This window comes from Conger conger, chromosome 4 (genome assembly GCF_963514075.1).
Source record: "Conger conger chromosome 4, fConCon1.1, whole genome shotgun sequence".
Classification (NCBI taxonomy): Eukaryota; Metazoa; Chordata; class Actinopteri; order Anguilliformes; family Congridae; genus Conger; species Conger conger.
The window spans coordinates 78,455,697-78,478,196 of record NC_083763.1 but is presented as its reverse complement, the minus strand read 5'-3'; the positions used below and the strand labels follow the sequence as shown (position 1 = coordinate 78,478,196).

General features: G+C 52.7%; 1 protein-coding gene across 1 annotated transcript in view; it reads left to right on the top strand.

Annotated features, from left to right (window-relative positions):
* The window catches only part of cc2d2a (coiled-coil and C2 domain containing 2A), a 47,679-nt gene that overhangs the window by 21,765 nt on the left and 3,414 nt on the right, over positions 1–22,500 (top strand). The window contains exons 18-33 of the mRNA XM_061240942.1: positions 2,135–2,288; positions 2,520–2,667; positions 7,680–7,818; positions 8,791–8,994; positions 9,373–9,465; positions 9,593–9,684; positions 14,182–14,349; positions 14,606–14,711; positions 16,210–16,319; positions 16,691–16,787; positions 17,074–17,172; positions 17,727–17,903; positions 19,130–19,333; positions 20,390–20,479; positions 20,590–20,703; positions 20,828–20,962. Coding sequence (XP_061096926.1) covers positions 2,135–2,288; positions 2,520–2,667; positions 7,680–7,818; positions 8,791–8,994; positions 9,373–9,465; positions 9,593–9,684; positions 14,182–14,349; positions 14,606–14,711; positions 16,210–16,319; positions 16,691–16,787; positions 17,074–17,172; positions 17,727–17,903; positions 19,130–19,333; positions 20,390–20,479; positions 20,590–20,703; positions 20,828–20,962 — 2,130 coding nt within the window. The remainder of the gene's footprint in view (positions 1–2,134; positions 2,289–2,519; positions 2,668–7,679; positions 7,819–8,790; positions 8,995–9,372; positions 9,466–9,592; positions 9,685–14,181; positions 14,350–14,605; positions 14,712–16,209; positions 16,320–16,690; positions 16,788–17,073; positions 17,173–17,726; positions 17,904–19,129; positions 19,334–20,389; positions 20,480–20,589; positions 20,704–20,827; positions 20,963–22,500) is intronic.

Here is a 22,500-nt window from a genome sequence, read left to right as displayed (position 1 = left end):
GGCAGGGGAAATCAGGAGGGATGGGGTTTGAGTCTGCGTCGAAATAGGGGGAGGGATTCTGCTGTTCTGACAGTGGTAGGCAAGTCATTCCACCACTGAGGAACCAGAACGGAAAACAGGCGTGAACGTGCAGCTCGACCGCCAGGTGCACGTAGAGAGGGAACCGTAAGGCGACCAGAGCTGGCAGACCGGAGTGGTCTAGCTGGGGAGTAGGGAGTGATCAGGGATTGTATGTAAGGTGGGGCAGTCCCCTTAGCAGCCTGAAATGCCAACACTAGGGCCTTGAAACGGATGCGTGCGGCAATGGGAAGCCAGAGGAGGCCAATGAGAAGCGGGGTGACATGAGCCGACCTGGGCTGACTGGTGATCAGGCGGGCTGCAGCATTCTGGACCAGCTGGAGGGGCTTGATGGCGCACGCTGGGAGACCGGCTAGGAGGGAGTTGCAGTAATCCAGGCGGGAAATGACGAGCGCCTGGACTAGGAGCTGGGTGGCTTTCTCAGTCAGGAGATGACGGATACGGCGTATATTATACAGAAAGAACCTGCAGGTTCTGGCAGTGGAGGATACTTGCGGAGCCAGGGAGAGGCAGTTATCAAGAGTCACCCCAAGATTCTTTTACGGGAGGAGGAAACTACAAAGTCCTCAACAGTCAATGAGAGGTCGATTGACGGAGAGGACTTAGCAGGGGTGTAGAGAAGCTCAGTTTTGGCAAGGTTGAGCTTTAGGTGATGGGAAGTCATCCCCGCAGAGATATCAGCCAAGCAGGCAGAGATCCGTGTGGTGATTTGGGTGTCGGGGGGGAAGGAAATGAAGAGTTGGGTGTCATCAGCGTAGGAATGATAAGAAAAGCCGTGGGAAGAGATAACAGAACCAAGAGACATGGTGTATAGCGAGAAGAGGAGAGGCCCAAGAACCGAGCCCTGCGGGACTCCAGTTCGTAGGGGGTGAGGGTCGGAGACTGAGCCCCTCCAAGTCACCTGGTAGGAGCGACCAGAGAGGTAGGAGGAAAACCAAGCGAGTGCAGAACCTGTGACACCCATCCCAGACAGCGATGAGAGCAGAATCTCATGGTTGACTGTATCGAAGACAGCTGACAGGTCGAGGAAGATGAGGACAGAGGAGAGGGATTTTGCTTTAGTAGAGTGGAGTGCCTCAGTGACCGCGAGCAGGGCGGTTTCAGTGGAGTGGCCACTCTTGAAGCCAGACTGGTTGGGGTCATGGAGATTGTTCTGGAGAAGATAAGTGGACAGTTGGGAGCAGACCGCCCGTTCCAGAGTTTTAGCGAGAAAGGGAAGAAGAGAGACAGGCCGGTAGTTGTTCAGGGCAGAGGGGTTTTTTGAGCAGGGAAGTGACTCTGGCCCTCTTCAGGGAAGAGGGCATGGTGCCGGAAGAGAGGGAGGTGTTGATTAGAGAGGAGAGAAAAGGGAGAATGTCATCAGATATAGATTGTAGGAGGGGAGAGGGGATGGGGTCAAGAGGACAGGTGGTTGGGCTGTGGGAAGTAAGGAGTTTCAGTGTGTCGGCGTCAGAGAGGGGAGAAAAGAAGGTTAGGGAGTTGGGGAGGGTAGGAGGGTCAGCAGGGGTGGAGGGTTGGGAGAAGGAATTGCGAATAGCATCGACCTTCTTTTCAAAGAAGGAGACAAAGTCATCAGGTGTGAGTGATGAGGGGGGTGGGGGGGAGGGGGGTTTGAACCACCAACCTTCCAGGTCCCAGTCATGCACCTTAGCCACTAGGCCACATTTTGTTGTTACATTCAGTTTGAAGTTAAGTTACTGGTTGGTTCTAAAATGTACCTTTCATTCTCCTTTATGGTGTTTGTGACTTAAACTGCAAATGAGCTTCTGGTGTCTGGTGTCTGGTGAGCATATAGGTGAGAAAAGGTGTGCAAGATGCTTAATCTTGTCTGAGGACTGGTGAGACAGGTGTGTGTACAAGTGAGGAAACATTTTGTAAAGTCCTGAATCTCTTTAAGCTTAGTAAGAGATTTGTGCTGTGTGAGTGACAGCTCTGTGACTCCTCCCCCAGGTGTGTGAGTGACAGCTCTGTGGCTCCTCCCCCAGGTGCTTGAGGTGACAGTTCTGTGGCTCCTCCCCCAGGTGTGTGAGTGACAGCTCTGTGGCTCCTCCCCCAGGTGTTTGAGGTGACAGGCTCCTCCCCCTCCCTGCTGGCGGAGGTGTTTGTGCCCCTCCCTGAGCCTGCAGTTCTGACTGGCAGCGCCGCCACAGAGGAGCTCCAGTTCAGCAGCAACCAGCGCTGCTCCTGCAGCCACGAGGGAGTGGGGAGCGGTACGGCCTGCACACTACACTGCACACTACACAGTATACACTGCACACTGCACAGTATACAACCAGCGCTGCTCCTGCAGCCACGAGGGAGTGGGGAGCGGTACGGCCTGCACACTGCACACTACACACACTGCACTGCACACTACACACTGCACACTGCACAGTATACACCACACACTGCACACACTCACCCTGCTGACCCTGCCCCCCCTCTCCTTACCTGTGGCCCAGGTGTGGCGTTCTCCTTCGAGGCGGACGGCAGTAACACGCTCACCCTGCTGACCTCGGGGAAACTGGCCTGCTGTGTGTCCTGGGCTGTGGGGGAGGACCACGCCCCCCTGGCCCCGCCCATCGCCCAGCCAGCTGCTGGAGTGCACAGGTAACACATCCCCTCAAAACACACACTATACATTACACACACACTATACATTATACACACATTATACACACACTATACATAACACACACACTATACACACACTATACATTATACACACACACACTATACATAACACACACACTATACACACACTATACATTACACACACACTACACACACTATACATTACACACACATTATACACACACTATACATTACACACACATTATACACACACTATACATTACACACACACTATACACACACTACATTATACATTATACACACACTACATTATGCACACACACACATTATACACACACTCGCACACACACACACACACTACATTATACACACACACACACATTATACACATACTATACATTATACACACACACACACATTATACACACACATTCTACACACACTATACATTATACACACACACACACACACTATACATTACACACACGCACATTATACACGCACACACATTATACACGCACACACATACACACACTCACACACAGTTTGGGGTTTGGGGCGCTGATAGTTTGGGGTTTTGGGGTGCTGATAGTTTGGGGTTTGGGGCGCTGTGAGTTTGGGTTTTGGGGCGCTGTGAGTTTGGGGTTTGGGGTGCTGATAGTTTGGGGTTTGGGGCGCTGTGAGGTTTGGGGCGCTGATAGTTTGGGTTTTGGGGTGCTGTGAGTTTGGGGTTTGGGGCGCTGTGAGTTTGGGGTTTGGGGAGCTGATAGTTTGGGTTTTGGGGTGCTGTGAGTTTGGGTTTTGGGGCGCTGTGAGTTTGGGGTTTGGGGCACTGTGAGTTTGGGGTTTGGGGCGCTGATAGTTTGGGGTTTTGGGGCGCTGTGAGGTTTGGGGCGCTGATAGTTTGGGTTTTGGGGTGCTGATAGTTTGGGTTTTGGGACGCTGTGAGGTTTGGGGCGCTGTGAGTTTGGGGCGCTGATAGTTTGGGGTTTTGGGGCGCTGTGAGGTTTGGGGCGCTGATAGTTTGGGTTTTGGGGTGCTGATGGTTTGGGTTTTGGGACGCTGTGAGGTTTGGGGCGCTGTGAGTTTGGGGCGCTGATAGTTTGGGGTTTTGGGGCGCTGTGAGGTTTGGGGCGCTGATAGTTTGGGTTTTGGGGTGCTGATAGTTTGGGTTTTGGGACGCTGTGAGGTTTGGGGCGCTGTGAGTTTGGGGCGCTGATAGTTTGGGGTTTTGGGGCGCTGTGAGGTTTGGGGCGCTGATAGTTTGGGTTTTGGGGTGCTGATAGTTTGGGGTTTTGGGGCGCTGTGAGGTTTGGGGCGCTGATAGTTTGGGGTTTTGGGGTGCTGATAGTTTGGGGTTTGGGCGCTGATAGTTTGGGGTTTTGGGGTGCTGATAGTTTGGGGTTTTGGGGCGCTGATAGTTTGGGGTTTTGGGGTGCTGATAGTTTGGGGTTTTGGGGTGCTGATAGTTTGGGGTTTGGGGCGCTGATAGTTTGGGGTTTTGGGGTGCTGATAGTTTGGGGTTTTGGGGTGCTGATAGTTTGGGGTTTGGGGCGCTGATAGTTTGGGGTTTTGGGGTGCTGATAGTTTGGGGTTTTGGGGCGCTGATAGTTTGGGGTTTTGGGGTGCTGATAGTTTGGGGTTTTGGGGCGCTGATAGTTTGGGGTTTTGGGGCGCTGATAGTTTGGGTTTTGGGGTGCTGATAGTTTGGGTTTTGGGGCGCTGATAGTTTGGGGTTTTGGGGCGCTGTGAGGTTTGGGTTTTGGGGCGCTGATAGGTTTGGGTTTTGGGGCGCTGATAGTTTGGGGTTTTGGGGCGCTGTGAGGTTTGGGTTTTGGGGCGCTGTAAGGTTTGGGTTTTGGGGTGCTGATGGTTTGGGGTGCTGATAGGTTTGGGTTTTGGGGTGCTGATAGTTTGGGGTTTTGGGGTGCTGATAGTTTGGGGTGCTGATAGGTTTGGGTTTTGGGGCGCTGATAGTTTGGGGATTTGGGGTGCTGATGGTTTGGGGTGCTGATAGGTTTGGGTTTTGGGGCGCTGATAGTTTGGGGTTTTGGGACGCTGTGAGGTTTGGGGCGCTGATAGTTTGGGTTTTGGGGTGCTGATAGTTTGGGTTTTGGGGTGCTGATAGTTTGGGGTTTTGGGGTGCTGATAGTTTGGGGTTTTGGGGTGCTGATAGTTTGGGGTTTGGGGCGCGGATAGTTTGGGGTTTTGGGGTGCTGATAGTTTGGGGTTTTGGGGCGCTGATAGTTTGGGGTTTTGGGGTGCTGATAGTTTGGGGTTTTGGGGTGCTGATAGTTTGGGGTTTGGGGTGCTGATAGTTTGGGTTTTGAGGTGCTGATAGTTTGGGGTTTTGGGGTGCTGATAGTTTGGGGTGCTGATAGTTTGGGGTTTGGGCGCTGATAGTTTGGGGTTTTGGGGTGCTGATAGTTTGGGGTTTTGGGGCGCTGATAGTTTGGGGTTTTGGGGTGCTGATAGTTTGGGGTGCTGATAGTTTGGGGTTTGGGCGCTGATAGTTTGGGGTTTTGGGGTGCTGATAGTTTGGGGTTTTGGGGCGCTGATAGTTTGGGTTTTGGGGTGCTGATAGTTTGGGTTTTGGGGTGCTGATAGTTTGGGTTTTGGGGTGCTGATAGTTTGGGGTTTTGGGGTGCTGATAGTTTGGGGTTTGGGCGCTGATAGTTTGGGGTTTTGGGGCGCTGATAGTTTGGGGTTTTGGGGCGCTGATAGTTTGGGGTTTTGGGGCGCTGATAGTTTGGGGTTTTGGGGCGCTGATAGTTTGGGGTTTTGGGGCGCTGATAGTTTGGGGTTTTGGGGCGCTGATAGTTTGGGGTTTTGGGGTGCTGATAGTTTGGGGTTTGGGTCGCTGTGAGGTTTGGGGCGCTGATAGTTTGGGTTTTGGGGTGCTGTGAGTTTGGGGTTTGGGGCGCTGTGAGTTTGGGGTTTGGGGCGCTGTGAGTTTGGGGTTTGGGGAGCTGATAGTTTGGGTTTTGGGGTGCTGTGAGTTTGGGGTTTGGGGCGCTGTGAGTTTGGGGTTTGGGGCGCTGTGAGTTTGGGGTTTGGGGCGCTGATAGTTTGGGGTTTTGGGGCGCTGTGAGGTTTGGGGCGCTGATAGTTTGGGTTTTGGGGTGCTGATAGTTTTGGTTTTGGGACGCTGTGAGGTTTGGGGCGCTGTGAGTTTGGGGCGCTGATAGTTTGGGGTTTTGGGGCGCTGTGAGGTTTGGGGCGCTGATAGTTTGGGTTTTGGGGTGCTGATGGTTTGGGTTTTGGGACGCTGTGAGGTTTGGGGCGCTGTGAGTTTGGGGCGCTGATAGTTTGGGGTTTTGGGGCGCTGTGAGGTTTGGGGCGCTGATAGTTTGGGTTTTGGGGTGCTGATAGTTTGGGTTTTGGGACGCTGTGAGGTTTGGGGCGCTGTGAGTTTGGGGCGCTGATAGTTTGGGGTTTTGGGGCGCTGTGAGGTTTGGGGCGCTGATAGTTTGGGTTTTGGGGTGCTCATAGTTTGGGGTTTTGGGGCGCTGTGAGGTTTGGGGCGCTGATAGTTTGGGGTTTGGGCGCTGATAGTTTGGGGTTTTGGGGTGCTGATAGTTTGGGGTTTTGGGGCGCTGATAGTTTGGGGTTTTGGGGTGCTGATAGTTTGGGGTTTGGGGCGCTGATAGTTTGGGGTTTTGGGGTGCTGATAGTTTGGGGTTTTGGGGTACTGATAGTTTGGGGTTTGGGGCGCTGATAGTTTGGGGTTTTGGGGTGCTGATAGTTTGGGGTTTTGGGGCGCTGATAGTTTGGGGTTTTGGGGCGCTGATAGTTTGGGGTTTTGGGGTGCTGATAGTTTGGGGTTTTGGGGCGCTGATAGTTTGGGGTTTTGGGGCGCTGATAGTTTGGGGTTTTGGGGCGCTGATAGTTTGGGTTTTGGGGTGCTGATAGTTTGGGTTTTGGGGCGCTGATAGGTTTGGGTTTTGGGGCGCTGATAGTTTGGGGTTTTGGGGCGCTGTGAGGTTTGGGTTTTGGGGTGCTCATAGTTTGGGGTGCTGATAGGTTTGGGTTTTGGGGTGCTGATAGTTTGGGGTTTTGGGGTGCTGATAGTTTGGGGTTTTGGGGTGCTGATAGTTTGGGGTGCTGATAGGTTTGGGTTTTGGGGCGCTGATAGTTTGGGGATTTGGGGTGCTGATGGTTTGGGGTGCTGATAGGTTTGGGTTTTGGGGCGCTGATAGTTTGGGGTTTTGGGACGCTGTGAGGTTTGGGGCGCTGATAGTTTGGGTTTTGGGGTGCTGATAGTTTGGGTTTTGGGGTGCTGATAGTTTGGGTTTTGGGGTGCTGATAGTTTGGGGTTTTGGGGCGCTGATAGTTTGGGGTTTTGGGGTGCTGATAGTTTGGGGTTTTGGGGTGCTGATAGTTTGGGGTTTGGGGCGCGGATAGTTTGGGGTTTTGGGGTGCTGATAGTTTGGGGTTTTGGGGTGCTGATAGTTTGGGGTTTTGGGGTGCTGATAGTTTGGGGTTTTGGGGTGCTGATAGTTTGGGGTGCTGATAGTTTGGGGTTTGGGCGCTGATAGTTTGGGGTTTTGGGGTGCTGATAGTTTGGGGTTTTGGGGCGCTGATAGTTTGGGGTTTTGGGGTGCTGATAGTTTGGGGTTTTGGGGTGCTGATAGTTTGGGGTTTTGGGGTGCTGATAGTTTGGGGTTTGGGGCGCTGATAGTTTAGGGTTTTGGGGTGCTGATAGTTTGGGGTTTTGGGGTGCTGATAGTTTGGGGTTTTGGGGTGCTGATAGTTTGGGGTTTTGGGGCGCTGATAGTTTGGGGTTTTGGGGCGCTGATAGTTTGGGGTTTTGGGGCGCTGATAGTTTGGGGTTTTGGGGCGCTGATAGTTTGGGTTTTGGGGCGCTGATAGTTTGGGGTTTTGGGGCGCTGATTGTTTGGGGTTTTGGGGTGCTGATAGTTTGGGGTTTTGGGGCGCTGATAGTTTGGGGTTTTGGGGTGCTGATAGTTTGGGGTTTGGGCGCTGTGAGGTTTTGGGGCGCTGTGAGGTTTGGCGTTGTTTGGCAGCGCTCTGGAGCGGGTGGATGCCATCGCCTGCATCGGGGCGGCCGGCCTGAACGACATGGGGAAGCTGAGGAAGTGGGCGGCTGAGTCTCGACTGGACCCCAACGACCCCAGCAACGCAGCCCTCATGCAGCTCCTCATGGTGAGGAACTACACTACCCACGGTCCTCAGGGGAAGAGAGAGACTACACTACACACTGTCCTGAGAGTTAGAGACTACGTTACCCACGGTCCTCAGAGGAAGAGAGAGACTACACTACACACTGCCCTGAAAGTTAGAGACTACGTTACCCACGGTCCTCAGGGGAAGAGAGAGACTACACTACACACTGTCCTGAGAGTTAGAGACTACGTTACCCACGGTCCTCAGAGGAAGAGAGAGACTACACTACACACTTTCCTGAGAGTTAGAGACTACGTTACCCATGGTCCTCAGAGAAGTTGGCAGACGATTATGTAGATTTAGAGACTACATTACTCACTATCCGTGTGTGCAAGACTCCACTATCCATTCTTTGAGTGTGCAGAAGTGTATGAGAGATTCTCCACTTTGAGATATGCAGTCATTCAGTTGTGGTCTCTCTCCCTCTCTCCCTCTCTCCCCACCCCTCCCTCTCCTCTCCCTCTCCCTCTTCCTCTCTCTCCTCTCCCTCTCCCCTCCCCCTCTCCCTCTCTCTCCTCTCCCTCTCCCTCTCCCCTCCCCCTCTCCCTCTCACTCCCCTCTCTCTCCCCCCCTCTCCCTCTCTCTCCCCTCCCTCTCCCTCTCCCCTCCCCCTCTCCCTCTCTCTCCTCCCCCTCTCCTCTCCCTCTCTCTCCTCCCCCTCTCCTCTCCCTCTCTCTCCCCTCCCTCTCCCTCTCCCCTCCCCCTCTCCCTCTCTCTCCTCCCCCTCTCCCTCTCTCTCCCTCTCCCTCTCCCTCTCTCCTCCCCCTCTCCCTCTCTCTCCCCCTCCCTCTCCCCCTCCCCCCCTCTCCCTCTCTCCTCCCCCTCTCCCTCTCTCTCCCCCTCCCTCTCCCTCTCCCCCCCTCTCCTTCTCTCCTCCCACTCTTCCTCTCCCCTCCCCCTCTCCCTCTCTCTCCTCCCCCTCTCCCTCTCTCTCCCCCTCCCTCCCTCCAGGTGGCGGGCGGTGGGGACCTGCAGGCCCCAGAGCACTTCCGGCTGGAGCAGCTGCAGGAGGAGTTTAACTTCGTCTCCTCTGAGGAGCTGCAGCGCTCCAGGAGGTTCCGCCTGCTCAGCCTGAGGGCCCAGGAGGTGCCCGAGTTCCGCAGCTACAGGGGCGTGCCCGCGGTGGAGAGGGAGGTGTCTGACAAGGTGTTCCAGGTGAGACTGCCCGCGGTGGAGAGGGAGGTGTCCGACAAGGTGTTCCAGGTGAGACTGCCCGCGGGGAGAGGGAGGTGTCCGACCAGGTGTTCCAGGTGAGACTGCCCGCGGTGGAGAGGGAGGTGTCCGACAAGGTGTTCCAGCTGGTCTGTGATCAGTGGAGGGCTGGTCTGTGGTCTGTGTAGAGCTGGTCTGTGGTCTGGGAGAGCTGGTCTGTGGAGAGCTGGTCTGTGGTCTGGGAGAGCTGGTCTGTGGTCAGTGGAGGGCTGGTCTGTGGTTTGGGAGGGCTGGTCTGTGGTTTGGGAGGGCTGGTCTGTGGTCAGTGGAGGGCTGGTCTGTGGTTTGGGAGGGCTGGTTTGAGATGCTCTTGTTTGACAGGACTATGAGAAGAGGCTTCGGGACAGAGAGACCGTCCACACGGAGGAGCCCCTGGATGCCCACAGGGCCCTGGTGGCTAAATACCTGCAGAAGGTGAGACCCTGCGGAGACTGTGCTCACGGTTATTTTTAATTTTTACAATTGTGGTTCATCGTTACTCGGGCTGTGTTCGCGAGGATGGCTTTATTGCTGCTGTCTCCGTTGTCTCTCCCTCTCTCAGGTGCGAGAGTCGGTTGTTGACCGTTTTCTCATCTCCAAGCACCACTTCCTGCTTTCCGATCTGGTCCAAGAGGAAGAGGTTCCCAGCATCGGGTAATGCCCTAAAACCACTGAATCCCTTTGAGTTTGGTTTGACGCTTTCGCTACGCTGTCCGCAGACTGTGCTGAACTCTGCCTGCTTCAGACCTGTGCCAAATACAGTCTGACTGAACAGTGATCTCATGTACAGCAGTAACATCTGAAACAAACATCTATGTTCACCAATATTTAGAACAAGATTCTTATTTTCAACAATGCAATTATTTTTTTTTTTGGTCTGTAAAATATGCTGATAAATTATTATTCCCAGGGAGTGTTTTCAAATTGTATTATCATTTAAAGGGTTAAAATATTTCAGATATGTATTGTACCCTGGAGTGACTCACGTCTCATGGAGTCATTATCAGAATGATAATGTCTGAAATGCAGGCAAGATTGTTTTCTTCTGGCTGAAAGGATTGTTATTGTAACACGGTGCCTTACTGAGGTCTGAGACGCACCTGTACCTCAAACGCACACCTGCCACAGGAAACATAGGTGTATTTTAGCTGGATGTTCTTGTGTCAGTTCAATGTGAAATGCACGATTACATTTTTACTTTATTTTTATTGATTTTATTTTTTTACCTTACGCAGTTCACTACTAATGCCATATTATCCATGTCATATGTATTTGAATTTGAAGACTTCAGGTGCAAAAGCCGCTAAACACTATTTCCATGAAAAATGAGATACCGATATCAAGTGAAAGCTCTGTGCCTACTATACGATAATCAAATACTTGTGCTTCAAAAACCGCTAAATCCCACTTCACTTATGATTATCTGCTTATATAAGGACACCTATCATATAATTAAGTGTTTATAGACAAGTTTGCACAGTTTAAAGTGTTTTTAATCATGAAGAAGCGGGTGTGAGCTGGTTTAAGCTGGAGCAGGTGGTTGTAATGTTGTGGTGTATGTCTGCATTGTCAGCACGTCAGGGTAATAACATGTGCTATTCTGCAGCAGAAGATAAGGGTCTTTATTTAAGCCAGAACCTGATACTCTTACTTGTCAGTGTTGTTTATTGGATGGAGCAAAGTAAATTTCCAACATAATCCGAGCACATGAGTGTTAGAGTCACAGATTTGGACACTTTTGGGGGCTAGGGATCATAGACTGTCATCCGTAAAACTTTGGTACATCCATGGATATTTCCTTTTAAATTCTGCTTGCATCGTTTATAATGTTTCCAGTTGTGTCTTCGGTGATTTTGCAATAGTGTCCTATGTCTTGTCCAAACAGGTGGACTTAGAGGTTTCTGCAAAAATAGCACAGATTGACATAGAGGGTTTTGCAGCAAGAGGCAAACACTAATAATAATTGCTCATTTTGTGGACTTTTGCATCTGAAGTCTTCATTTGTTCATGATCACGATAGAGATCCATGCATGCATGTTTACAAATTGCTTCCTTGCGCTTAATTTTTTGTGAAATCCTATTTATGCAATCTTCTGTCTCATGTTCATTTTTCCTTCTTATTTTGCACTTCCTGGTTTTGCTTTGCCTTGTGTGTAGTGGCGCAGGCTCCGGGTAGGTCCCACTTGCTCCGCCTCTGTGTTCCACTTGCTCCGCCTCTGTGTTCCACTTGCTCCGCCTCTGTGTTCCACTTGCTCCGCCTCTTTGTCCTGCGTGTAGCTCATTTATTATGTCCCTTTCGCCTGTGTGTGTGCTCTGTTGGTCTGCGTGTGTGTCTCCCTCTGTTTGCCTGTGTACGGGTGTGTTCTCCACGCCTGTGTCAGTGGTAATGTAGCGTGTGTCAGTGGTAATGTAGCGTGTGTCAGTGGTAATGTAGCGTGTGTCTGTGGTAATGTAGCGTGTGTCAGTGGTAATGTAGCGTGTGTCAGTGGTAATGTAGCGTGTGTCTGTGGTAATGTAGCGTGTGTCAGTGGTAATGTAGCGTGTGTCAGTGGTAATGTAGCGTGTGTCAGTGGTAATGTAGCGTGTGTCTGTGGTAATGTAGCGTGTGTCTGTGGTAATGTAGCGTGTGTCAGTGGTAATGTAGCGTGTCTGTGGTAATGTAGCGTGTGTCTGTGGTAATGTAACGTGTGTCTGTGGTAATGTAGCGTGTGTCAGTGGTAATGTAGCGTGTGTCTGTGGTAATGTAGCGTGTGTCAGTGGTAATGTAGCGTGTGTCAGTGGTAATGTAGCGTGTGTCAGTGGTAATGTAGCGTGTGTCTGTGGTAATGTAGCGTGTGTCTGTGGTAATGTAGCGTGTGTCTGTGGTAATGTAGCGTGTGTCAGTGGTAATGTAGCGTGTGTCTGTGGTAATGTAGCGTGTGTCAGTGGTAATGTAGCGTGTGTCAGTGGTAATGTAGCGTGTGTCAGTGGTAATGTAGCGTGTGTCTGTGGTAATGTAGCCTGTGTCTGTGGTAATGTAGCGTGTGTCAGTGGTAATGTAGCGTGTGTCTGTGGTAATGTAGCGTGTGTCAGTGGTAATGTAGCGTGTGTCTGTGGTAATGTAGCGTGTGTCTGTGGTAATGTAGCGTGTGTCAGTGGTAATGTAGCTTGTGTCAGTGGTAATGTACCGTGTGTCTGTGGTAATGTAGCGTGTGTCTGTGGTAATGTAGCGTGTGTCAGTGGTAATGTAGCGTGTGTCAGTGGTAATGTAGCGTGTGTCTGTGGTAATGTAGCGTGTGTCAGTGGTAATGTAGCGTGTGTCAGTGGTAATGTAGCGTGTGTCAGTGGTAATGTAGCGTGTGTCAGTGGTAATGTAGCGTGTCTGTGGTAATGTAGCGTGTGTCAGTGGTAATGTAGCGTGTGTCTGTGGTAATGTAGCGTGTGTCTGTGGTAATGTAGCGTGTGTCAGTGGTAATGTAGCGTGTGTCAGTGGTAATGTAGCGTGTGTCAGTGGTAATGTAGCCTGTGTCTGTGGTAATGTAGCGTGTGTCAGTGGTAATGTAGCGTGTGTCTGTAGCCGTCTGTGATTAGCGCGTGCAGTTTGTCATCGGAGACGTTTAGCGTCCGTGTTGTGTCGGGTTCACAATACTACAATATTACAGCCTCTACAAGCCTGCATTAACCTGTCACTTCATCTCCTCATCTGAAATCTGTACAGTAAAGGCAGGAGAATTACCTCAACCTCAAATAAAAACTGAAATCTGTACAGTAAAGGCAGGAGAATTACCTCAACCTCAAATTAAAAACATGCTAAATGAATGCTAGAAACAATACTGAACATAGTACAGTCAAATAGAGACTTATGGTGCTCAATTCAGTTTTATTTGTTTAGTGCTTTTTACAGAGACTGTCGCACAGACACTTTACAGAGTAACAGAAGGGCAAACGCCAGGCCTGGACCTGTCAATAACACCAGGCCTGAACCTGCCAATGGCACCAGGCCTGAACCTGCCAATAACACCAGTCCTGAACCTGCCAATAACACCAGTCCTGAACCTGTCAATGGCACAAGCAAGAGGTCAAAAGAGAAATCTCAGGAGGAACCCGGCTATAGAGGGGGAGCCCATTCTCTGGCCGGCGAAAGGTCGGATGGATAAAACAAATGTTGTAAGAAATCTATCACAGCGACTCCGATGGGTTGAACTGGTTAAAGTTAAAGCAGAAAACTAGCTGGCACTAACACAGTGCAAGGGTGGTTTAGGGACCCAACACAGTGTGAGGGTGGTTTAGGGACCTGATGCAGTGTGAGGGTGGTTTAGGGACCTGATGCAGTGTGAGGGTGGTTTAGGGACCTGACACAGTGTGAGGGTGGTTTAGGGACCCAACACAGTGTGAGGGTGGTTTAGGGACCTGATGCAGTGTGAGGGTGGTTTAGGGACCTAACGCAGTGTGAGGGTGGTTTAGGGACCTGACACAGTGTGAGGGTGGTTTAGGGACCTGACACAGTGTGAGGGTGGTTTAGGGACCTAACGCAGTGTGAGGGTGGTTTAGGGACCTGATGCAGTGTGAGGGTGGTTTAGGGACCTGACACAGTGTGAGGGTGGTTTAGGGACCTGACACAGTGTGAGGGTGGTTTAGGGACCTGATGCAGTGTGAGGGTGGTTTAGGGACCTAACGCAGTGTGAGGGTGGTTTGGGGACCTGACGCAGTGTGAGGGTGGTTTAGGGACCTAACACAGTGTGAGGGTGGTTTAGGGACCTGATGCAGTGCGAGGGTGGTTTAGGGACCTGATGCAGTGTGAGGGTGGTTTAGGGACCTGATGCAGTGTGAGGGTGGTTTAGGGACCTGATGCAGTGTGAGGGTGGTTTAGGGGCCTAACACAGTGTGAGGGTGGTTTAGGGGCCTGACGCAGTGCGAGGGTGGTTTAGGGACCTGATGCAGTGCGAGGGTGGTTTAGGGACCTGATGCAGTGTGAGGGTGGTTTAGGGACCTGATGCAGTGTGAGGGTGGTTTAGGGACCTGATGCAGTGTGAGGGTGGTTTAGGGACCTGATGCAGTGTGAGGGTGGTTTAGGGACCTGATGCAGTGTGAGGGTGGTTTAGGGACCTGATGCAGTGTGAGGGTGGTTTAGTGGAGGGACGTTCCCTCACTGTCCCCTGGTTTGACCACTAGGGTTCTGGGGCTGAACCTGTTCAAACTGGCGGAACCCAAGCGGCCTCTAAAACCACAGAGGAAGGAGAGGAAGAAGGTGACGGCTCAGAACCTGACCCACGGAGACATCCGAGTGCTGGTGAACATCATCAGGGCCTACGACATCCCCACACGCAAACCACATGCCAGGTACAACACCCCCACACGCAAACCACATGCCAGGTACAACATCCCCCTCACACACACTATACACTTTCACCTGTATGCACTCACCTGTATGCTCTCACCTGTATGCACTCACCTGTACGCTCTCACCTGTATGCACTCACCTGTTTGAGATCACCTGTATGCACTCACCTGTATGCACTCACCTGTACGCTCTCACCTGTATGCACTCACCTGTACGCTCTCACCTGTTTGAGATCACCTCCTTGTCTATCTGCAGTAAAGCGTCAGTGGCGTCCAGATCAGCCCGGTCCTTTGCAGAGCCGTTTGCTGCTGGACAGATCTCCCAGAGTGCAGTGCAGGGCAGTGACTGGCCCCTCAACCAGGTACAGAATATCTGTCTTACAGGTACTGAACACACCTGTACTTGTCCTAAAGTTACCAAACACACCTTTACCTGTCTTTAAGGTACCAAACACACTTACCTGTCTTTAAGGTACTGAACACACCTTTACCTGTCTTTAAGGTACCAAACACACCTTTACCTGTCTTTAAGGTACCAAACACACTTTTACCTGTCTTTAAGGTACCAAACACACTTACCTGTCTTTAAGGTACCAAACACACTTACCTGTCTTTAAGGTACCAAACACACTTACCTGTCTTTAAGGTACCAAACACACTTGTAGCGAGCTCTAAAGGTTCTGACCGCTCCTGCGCCTGTCTCAGGTGTTGTACTGACCGCTCCTGCGCCTGTCTCAGGTGTTGTACTGACCGCTCCTGCGCCTGTCTCAGGTGTTGTACTGACCGCTCCTGCGCCTGTCTCAGGTGTTGTACTGACCGCTCCTGCGCCTGTCTCAGGTGTTGGTCTGACCGCTCCTGCGCCTGTCTCAGGAGTTGTACTGACCGCTCCTGCGCCTGTCTCAGGTGTTGTACTGACCGCTCCTGCGCCTGTCTCAGGTGTTGTACTGACCGCTCCTGCGCCTGTCTCAGGTGTTGTACTGACCGCTCCTCAGGTGTCTCAGGTGTTGTACTGACCGCTCCTGCGCCTGTCTCAGGTGTTGTACTGACCGCTCCTCAGGTGTCTCAGGTGTTGTACTGACCGCTCCTGCGCCTGTCTCAGGTGTTGTACTGACCGCTCCTGCGCCTGTCTCAGGTGTTGTACTGACCGCTCCTGCGCCTGTCTCAGGTGTTGTACTGACCGCTCCTGCGCCTGTCTCAGGTGTTGGTCTGACCGCTCCTGCGCCTGTCTCAGGTGTTGTACTGACCGCTCCTGCGCCTGTCTCAGGTGTTGTACTGACCGCTCCTGCTCCTGTGCCTGTCTCAGGTGTTGTACTGACCGCTCCTCAGGTGTCTCAGGTGTTGTACTGACCGCTCCTGCGCCTGTCTCAGGTGTTGGTCTGACCGCTCCTCAGGTGTCTCAGGTGTTGTACTGACCGCTCCTGCGCCTGTCTCAGGTGTTGGTCTGACCGCTCCTCAGGTGTCTCAGGTGTTGTACTGACCGCTCCTGCGCCTGTCTCAGGTGTTGGTCTGACCGCTCCTGCGCCTGTCTCAGGTGTTGTACTGACCGCTCCTGCGCCTGTCTCAGGTGTTGGTCTGACCGCTCCTGCGCCTGTCTCAGGTGTTGTACTGACCGCTCCTGTGCCTGTCTCAGGTGTTGTACTGACCGCTCCTGCGCCTGTCTCAGGTGTTGTACTGACCGCTCCTGCGCCTGTCTCAGGTGTTGGTCTGACCGCTCCTGCGCCTGTCTCAGGTGTTGGTCTGACCGCTCCTGCGCCTGTCTCAGGTGTTGGTCTGACCGCTCCTGCGCCTGTCCCAGGTGTTGGTCTGACCGCTCCTCAGGTGTCTCAGGTGTTGTACTGACCGCTCCTGCGCCTGTCCCAGGTGTTGGTCCAGCCCTTTGTGGAGGTGACGTTCCAGCGCTCCGTGAGACGCACCACCGCTGCGGACGGACCCAATCCCTGCTGGAACGAGGAGCTGGACCTGCCCTTCAGGTGTGGGACCCTTCCCCCCAAACACTCATCCCCTTCCCCCCAAACACTCATCCCCTTCCCCCCAAACACTCATCCCCTTCTCCCTCAAACACTCATCCCCTTCTCCCTCAAACACTCATCCCCTTCTCCCTCAAACACTCATCTCATCTCCCCCCTGTTCCAAACACTCATCCCATCTTCCCCCTGTTCCAAACACTCATCCCATCTTCCCCCTGTTCCAAACACTCATCCCATCTTCCCCGTTCCAAACACTCATCCCATCTTCCCCCTGTCCCAAACGCTGACCCTCTGGTTCGAGCAGCAATGTTAAAGAGTGCCTTATGTGTGCCTGTTTTATTGGCTGTGGCTGAGCTCTGACTCCGCCCCCTCAGCGCCCCCAATGGGGATTACAGCACCTCCAGCCTGCAGTCGGTGAGAGACGAGGTCTTCATCAACATCTTCGACCAGGTGCTGCACGACGTGGTGGAGGTGAGTGGCAGGCGCCACACCAAGAACCATAAAAACTCGAGTGCATGGTGTCCACACCACAGCTCTGATGACAACAGTGACCAACGATATTGTTTATGGAAGCGTATCCACGCGGAAATGAAAAAGCTAATCGGCAGTTACATTTCACTTTCATTCCGTCGTTTTTTGCGTGCGTAAAACTAATGTCATAATTCAAATGAAATGGAAACGGTTGTTTTGTTTGTGCAGGATGCGATTGTTGTGTGTGTCTGTGTGCTGGATGAGATTGTTGTGTGTGTGTGTGCAGGATGAGAGGGAGAGGGGGAGTGCAGTTCACACTCGCATTGAGAAGCACTGGCTGGGTTCTGTGAAGATTCCCTTCAGCACAATATACCTGCAGTCTAGGGTAAGCCCCTCACTCACTCACTCACACTCACTCACTCACTCACTCACTCACTCACTCACTCACTCACTCACTCACTCACTCACTCACTCACTCACTCACTCACTCACTCACTCACTCACTCACTCACTCACTCACTCACTCACTCACTCACTCACTCACTCACACACACACACACACACACACACACACACACACACACACACACACACACACACACACTCACTCACTCACTCACTCACTCACTCACTCACTCACTCACTCACTCACTCACTCACTCACTCACTCACTCACTCACTCACACACACACACACACACACACACACACACACACACACACTCTCACTCACTCACTCACTCACTCACTCACTCACTCACTGATCCTGTGATTGGCTGGCGCATTGTGTGCTGATCCTCTGATTGGCTGGCGCATTGTGTGCTGATCCTGTGATTGGCTGGCGCATTGTGTGCTGATCCTGTGATTGGCTGGCGCATTGTGTGCTGATCCTGTGATTGGCTGGCGCACTGTGTGCTGATGCTGTGATTGGCTGCTGCAGATTGACGGGACGTTTAAGGTGCACACACCGCCGGTGCTGCTGGGATACGGTCGGGAGCGCAGCCAGGCCAGCGAGGCGGGGTACGACTCTGCGCTCTCCCTGAACGAGGGGCCCTTCCTCACCCTCTTCATCACCATCCTGCCACAGCTCATTCCCGGGGAGACCGTCCGAGAGAAGGCAAGCGAGACATGAACACATTTTAAAGGTTTCACATCAGCATTGGAAATGTGTGTCTCCTGTCTCAGAGCTGTTCTGTGTAAATGCTATTTGTTCCTCTGTTTCTCCTTCCTTTTCTCTGCTTCCTGTTTCCTACTTCCTGTTTAGATGAAGGAAATTAAGGTAAATGCTTACTCAGTGAGAGGAGGGGCTTGTGGTAGGCAGTGTGTTTACTGTAAACACTAATATGGGCTCTCAGAAAGCAGTGTTTACTGTAAACACTGTATTATGGACTCAAAACGGTATGTTTACTGTAAACACTGTAATATGGGCTCTCAGAAAGCAGTGTGTTTACTGTAAACACTGTAATATGGGCTCAGAAAGCAGTGTATTTACTGTAAACACTAATATGGACTCTCAGAAAGCAGGATGTTTACTGTAAACACTGTAATATGGGCTCTCAGAAAGCAGTGTGTTTACTGTAAACACTAATATGGGCTCTCAGAAAGCAGTATGTTTACTGTAAACACTAATATGGGCTCAGAAAGCAGTGTATTTACTGTAAACACTGTAATATGGGCTCAGAAAGCAGTGTATTTACTGTAAACACTAATATGGACTCTCAGAAAGCAGGATGTTTACTGTAAAAACTGTAATATGGACTCAAAGCGGTATGTTTACTGTAAACACTAATATGGGCTCTCAGAAAGCAGTATGTTTACTGTAAACACTAATATGGGCTCAGAAAGCAGTGTTTACTGTAAACACTGTAATATGGACTCAAAGCGGTATGTTTACTGTAAACACTAATATGGGCTCTCAGAAAGCAGTATGTTTACTGTAAACACTAATATGGGCTCTCAGAAAGCAGGATGTTTACTGTAAACACTAATATGGGCTCAGAAAGCAGTATGTTTACTGTAAACACTGTAATATGGACTCTCAGAAAGTAGGATGTTTACTGTAAACACTAATATGGGCTCTCAGAAAGCAGGATGTTTACTGGAAACACTAATATGGACTCTCAGAAAGCGGTATGTTTACTGTAAACACTGTAATATGGGCCCCCCCCCCCAAATTTGTCTGCTTAATTTAAGGGCTCATTTTCAATGTCGGCACCTGATTGGTTCGATAATATTTTATGCAAATGAGATGGACACACCTACTCCACCCACCGCATGAACACATTAGCAGTGGGCTTTACATACGCAGGTCTGTGACCCCTGACCCCTGCCCTCCGCCCGCAGTTTGACACGCAGGAGGAGGAGAAGCTCCTGGCCATGGCGAGCAGCTTTGAGAAGGACGCTGCCCTGCGTTTCCCCGGCCGGCCCTGCCTCACCACCGTCACCGACCTGAGCGGGAAGAGCGTGTTCATCACCCGCTACGTGCGGCCCCTCAACCCCCCTCAGGAGCTGCTGGACGCCTGTCCCAGCAGCCCCCAGGAGGCCACGGTGCGCCCACACGCGGTCACATGGTCTCTCACTGCGGTCACACGGTCTCTCACTGCGGTCACATGGTCTCTCACTGCGGTCACATGGTCTCTCACTGCGCTCTCACTGCGGTCACACGGTCTCTCACTGCGGTCACATGGTCCCCCACTGCGGTCACACGGTCTCTCACTGCGCTCTCACTGCGCTCTCACTGCGCTCTCACTGCGGTCACATGGTCTCTCACTGCGCTCTCACTGCGGTCTCACTGCGGTCACACGGTCTCTCACTGCGGTCACATGGTCTCCCACTGCGGTCACACGGTCTCTCACTGCGCTCTCACTGCGCTCTCACTGCGGTCACATGGTCTCTCACTGCGCTCACATGGTCTCTCACTGCGCTCTCACTGCGCTCACATGGTCTCTCACTGCAGTCACATGGTCTCCCACTGCGGTCACATGGTATCCCACTGCGGTCACACGGTCTCTCACTGCGCTCTCACTGCGGTCACATGGTCTCTCACTGCGGTCACATGGTCTCTCACTGCGGTCACACATGGTCTCTCACTGCGGTCACATGGTCTCCCACTGCGGTCACACGGTCTCTCACTGCGCTCTCACTGCGGTCACATGGTCTCTCACTGCGGTCACATGGTCTCTCACTGCGGTCACATGGTCTCCCACTGCGGTCACACGGTCTCTCACTGCGCTCTCACTGCGGTCACATGGTCTCTCACTGCAGTCACATGGTCTCCCACTGCGGTCACATGGTCTCTCACTGCGCTCTCACTGCGCTCTCACTGCGGTCACACGGTCTCTCACTGCGGTCACATGGTCTCTCACTGCGGTCACATGGTCTCTCACTGCGGTCTCACTGCGGTCACATGGTCTCTCACTGCACTCTCACTGCGCTCTCACTGCGGTCACATGGTCTCTCACTGCGGTCACACGGTCTCTCACTGCGGTCACATGGTCTCTCACTGTGGTCACACGGTCAAACTGAGGTCACATGGTCTGTGGTCACATGGTGTAACTGTGGTCACACTGCTTTCCTGAGATACAGGCTTGTTTTCTCTTTCAGGAGCTGGTGGCTCACTACGTGTCCCTGATCCCGTCTCTGCCCGACAGCGTGTCCTTCTCTGGGGTCTGTGACCTGTGGAGCACCTGTGATGTAAGGGCCTCGCTCAGGTCAAAGGTCGCACTAACGCTCTTTCACGCACACACACAGGCACACACACACACACACACATTTACGCCCTGCTGTGTGTGTGGGACCTGCAGCAGTTCCTGTCGTTGCTGGCCGGGGATGAAGAGGAGCACGCGGTGTTGCTGTGTAATTACTTCCTGGCCATGGGAAAGAAGGCGTGGCTTATCATCGGCACTGCTATTCCTGAGGTGAGACCAGCATCTCCTAGTTTCTCCAGTGGTCTCAGGCTGGTTTCTCCTGCAGACTCAGGCTGGTTTCTCTTGTAGACTCAGGCTGGTTTCTCCTGCAGACTCAGGCTGGTTTCTCCTGCAGGGCCCCACGGCGTACGTGCTGACCAGTGAGCAGAGCCGCTTTGTGATCTGGAACCCAGCCAGCGGGCAGTACTACGGCCAGTACGACACCTTCTGCCCCCTGCAGAGCGTGGGCTGCCTCGTCAGCGCGGAGAACGTGAGTGCAGTAGGGCCTACACACAGCTACAGTACGCCCCCACAGAGAACATGAGGGCAGCAGGGCCTACACGCAGCTACAGTACGCCCCCACAGAGAACATGAGTGCAGCAGGGTCTACACGCAGCTACAGTACGCCCCCACAGAGAACATGAGGGCAGCAGGGCCTACACGCAGCTACAGTACGCCCCCACAGAGAACATGAGGGCAGCAGGGCCTACACGCAGCTACAGTACGCCCCCACAGAGAACATGAGTGCAGCAGGGTCTACACGCGGCTACAGTACGCCCCCACAGAGAACATGAGGGCAGCAGGGCCTACACGCAGCTACAGTACGCCCCCACAGAGAGCGGCAGCAGGGCCTACACGCAGCTACAGTACGCCCCCACAGAGAACATGAGTGCAGTAGGGCCTACACGCAGCTACAGTACGCCCCCACAGAGAACATGAGTACAGCAGGGCCTACACACAGCTACAGTACGCCTCCACAGAGAACATGAGTGCAGCAGGGTCTACACGTGGCTACAGTACGCCCCCACAGAGAGCGGCAGCAGGGCCTACACGCAGCTACAGTACGCCCCCACAGAGAACATGAGTGCAGCAGGGCCTACACGCAGCTACAGTACGCCCCCACAGAGAACATGAGGGCAGCAGGGCCTACACGCAGCTACAGTACGCCCCCACAGAGAACATGAGTGCAGCAGGGCCTACACACAGCTACAGTACGCCCCCACAGAGAGCGGCAGCAGGGCCTACACACAGCTACAGTACGCCCCCACAGAGAGCGGCAGCAGGGCCTACACGCAGCTACAGTACGCCCCCACAGAGAGCGTGAGGGCAGCAGGGTCTACACGCAGCTACAGTACGCCCCCACAGAGAACATGAGGGCAGCAGGGCCTACACGCAGCTACAGTACGCCCCCACAGAGAACATGAGGGCAGCAGGGCCTACACGCAGCTACAGTACGCCCCCACAGAGAACATGAGGGCAGCAGGGCCTACACGCAGCTACAGTACTCCCCCACAGAGAACATGAGGGCAGCAGGGCCTACACGCAGCTACAGTACTCCCCCACAGAGAACATGAGGGCAGCAGGGCCTACACGTAGCTACAGTACGCCCCCACAGAGAACATGAGGGCAGCAGGGCCTACACATAGCTACAGTACGCCCCCACAGAGAACATGAGGGCAGTAGGGCCTAAACAAGACGTGGGCGGCCTGTAGCATAGTGGTTATGGTAAATGACTGGAACAGGCAAGGTTGGGGGTTCGAATCCCAGTGTAGCCACAGTAAGATCTGCACAGCCGTTGGGCCCTTGAGCAAGGCCCTTAACCCTGCATTGCTCCAGGGGGGGGAATTGTCTCCTGCTTAGTCTAATCAGCTGTATGTCGCATGTGGATAAGAGCGTCTGCCAAATGCCAATAATGTAATGTAATGTAACAAGAGGGATATTTGTTCCACAAACTCGTTTAAATTAGGGATATGAACGGTTGAACGGTTAACCGAAACAGATTTGTAACCGGTTACAAAAAATGTATAA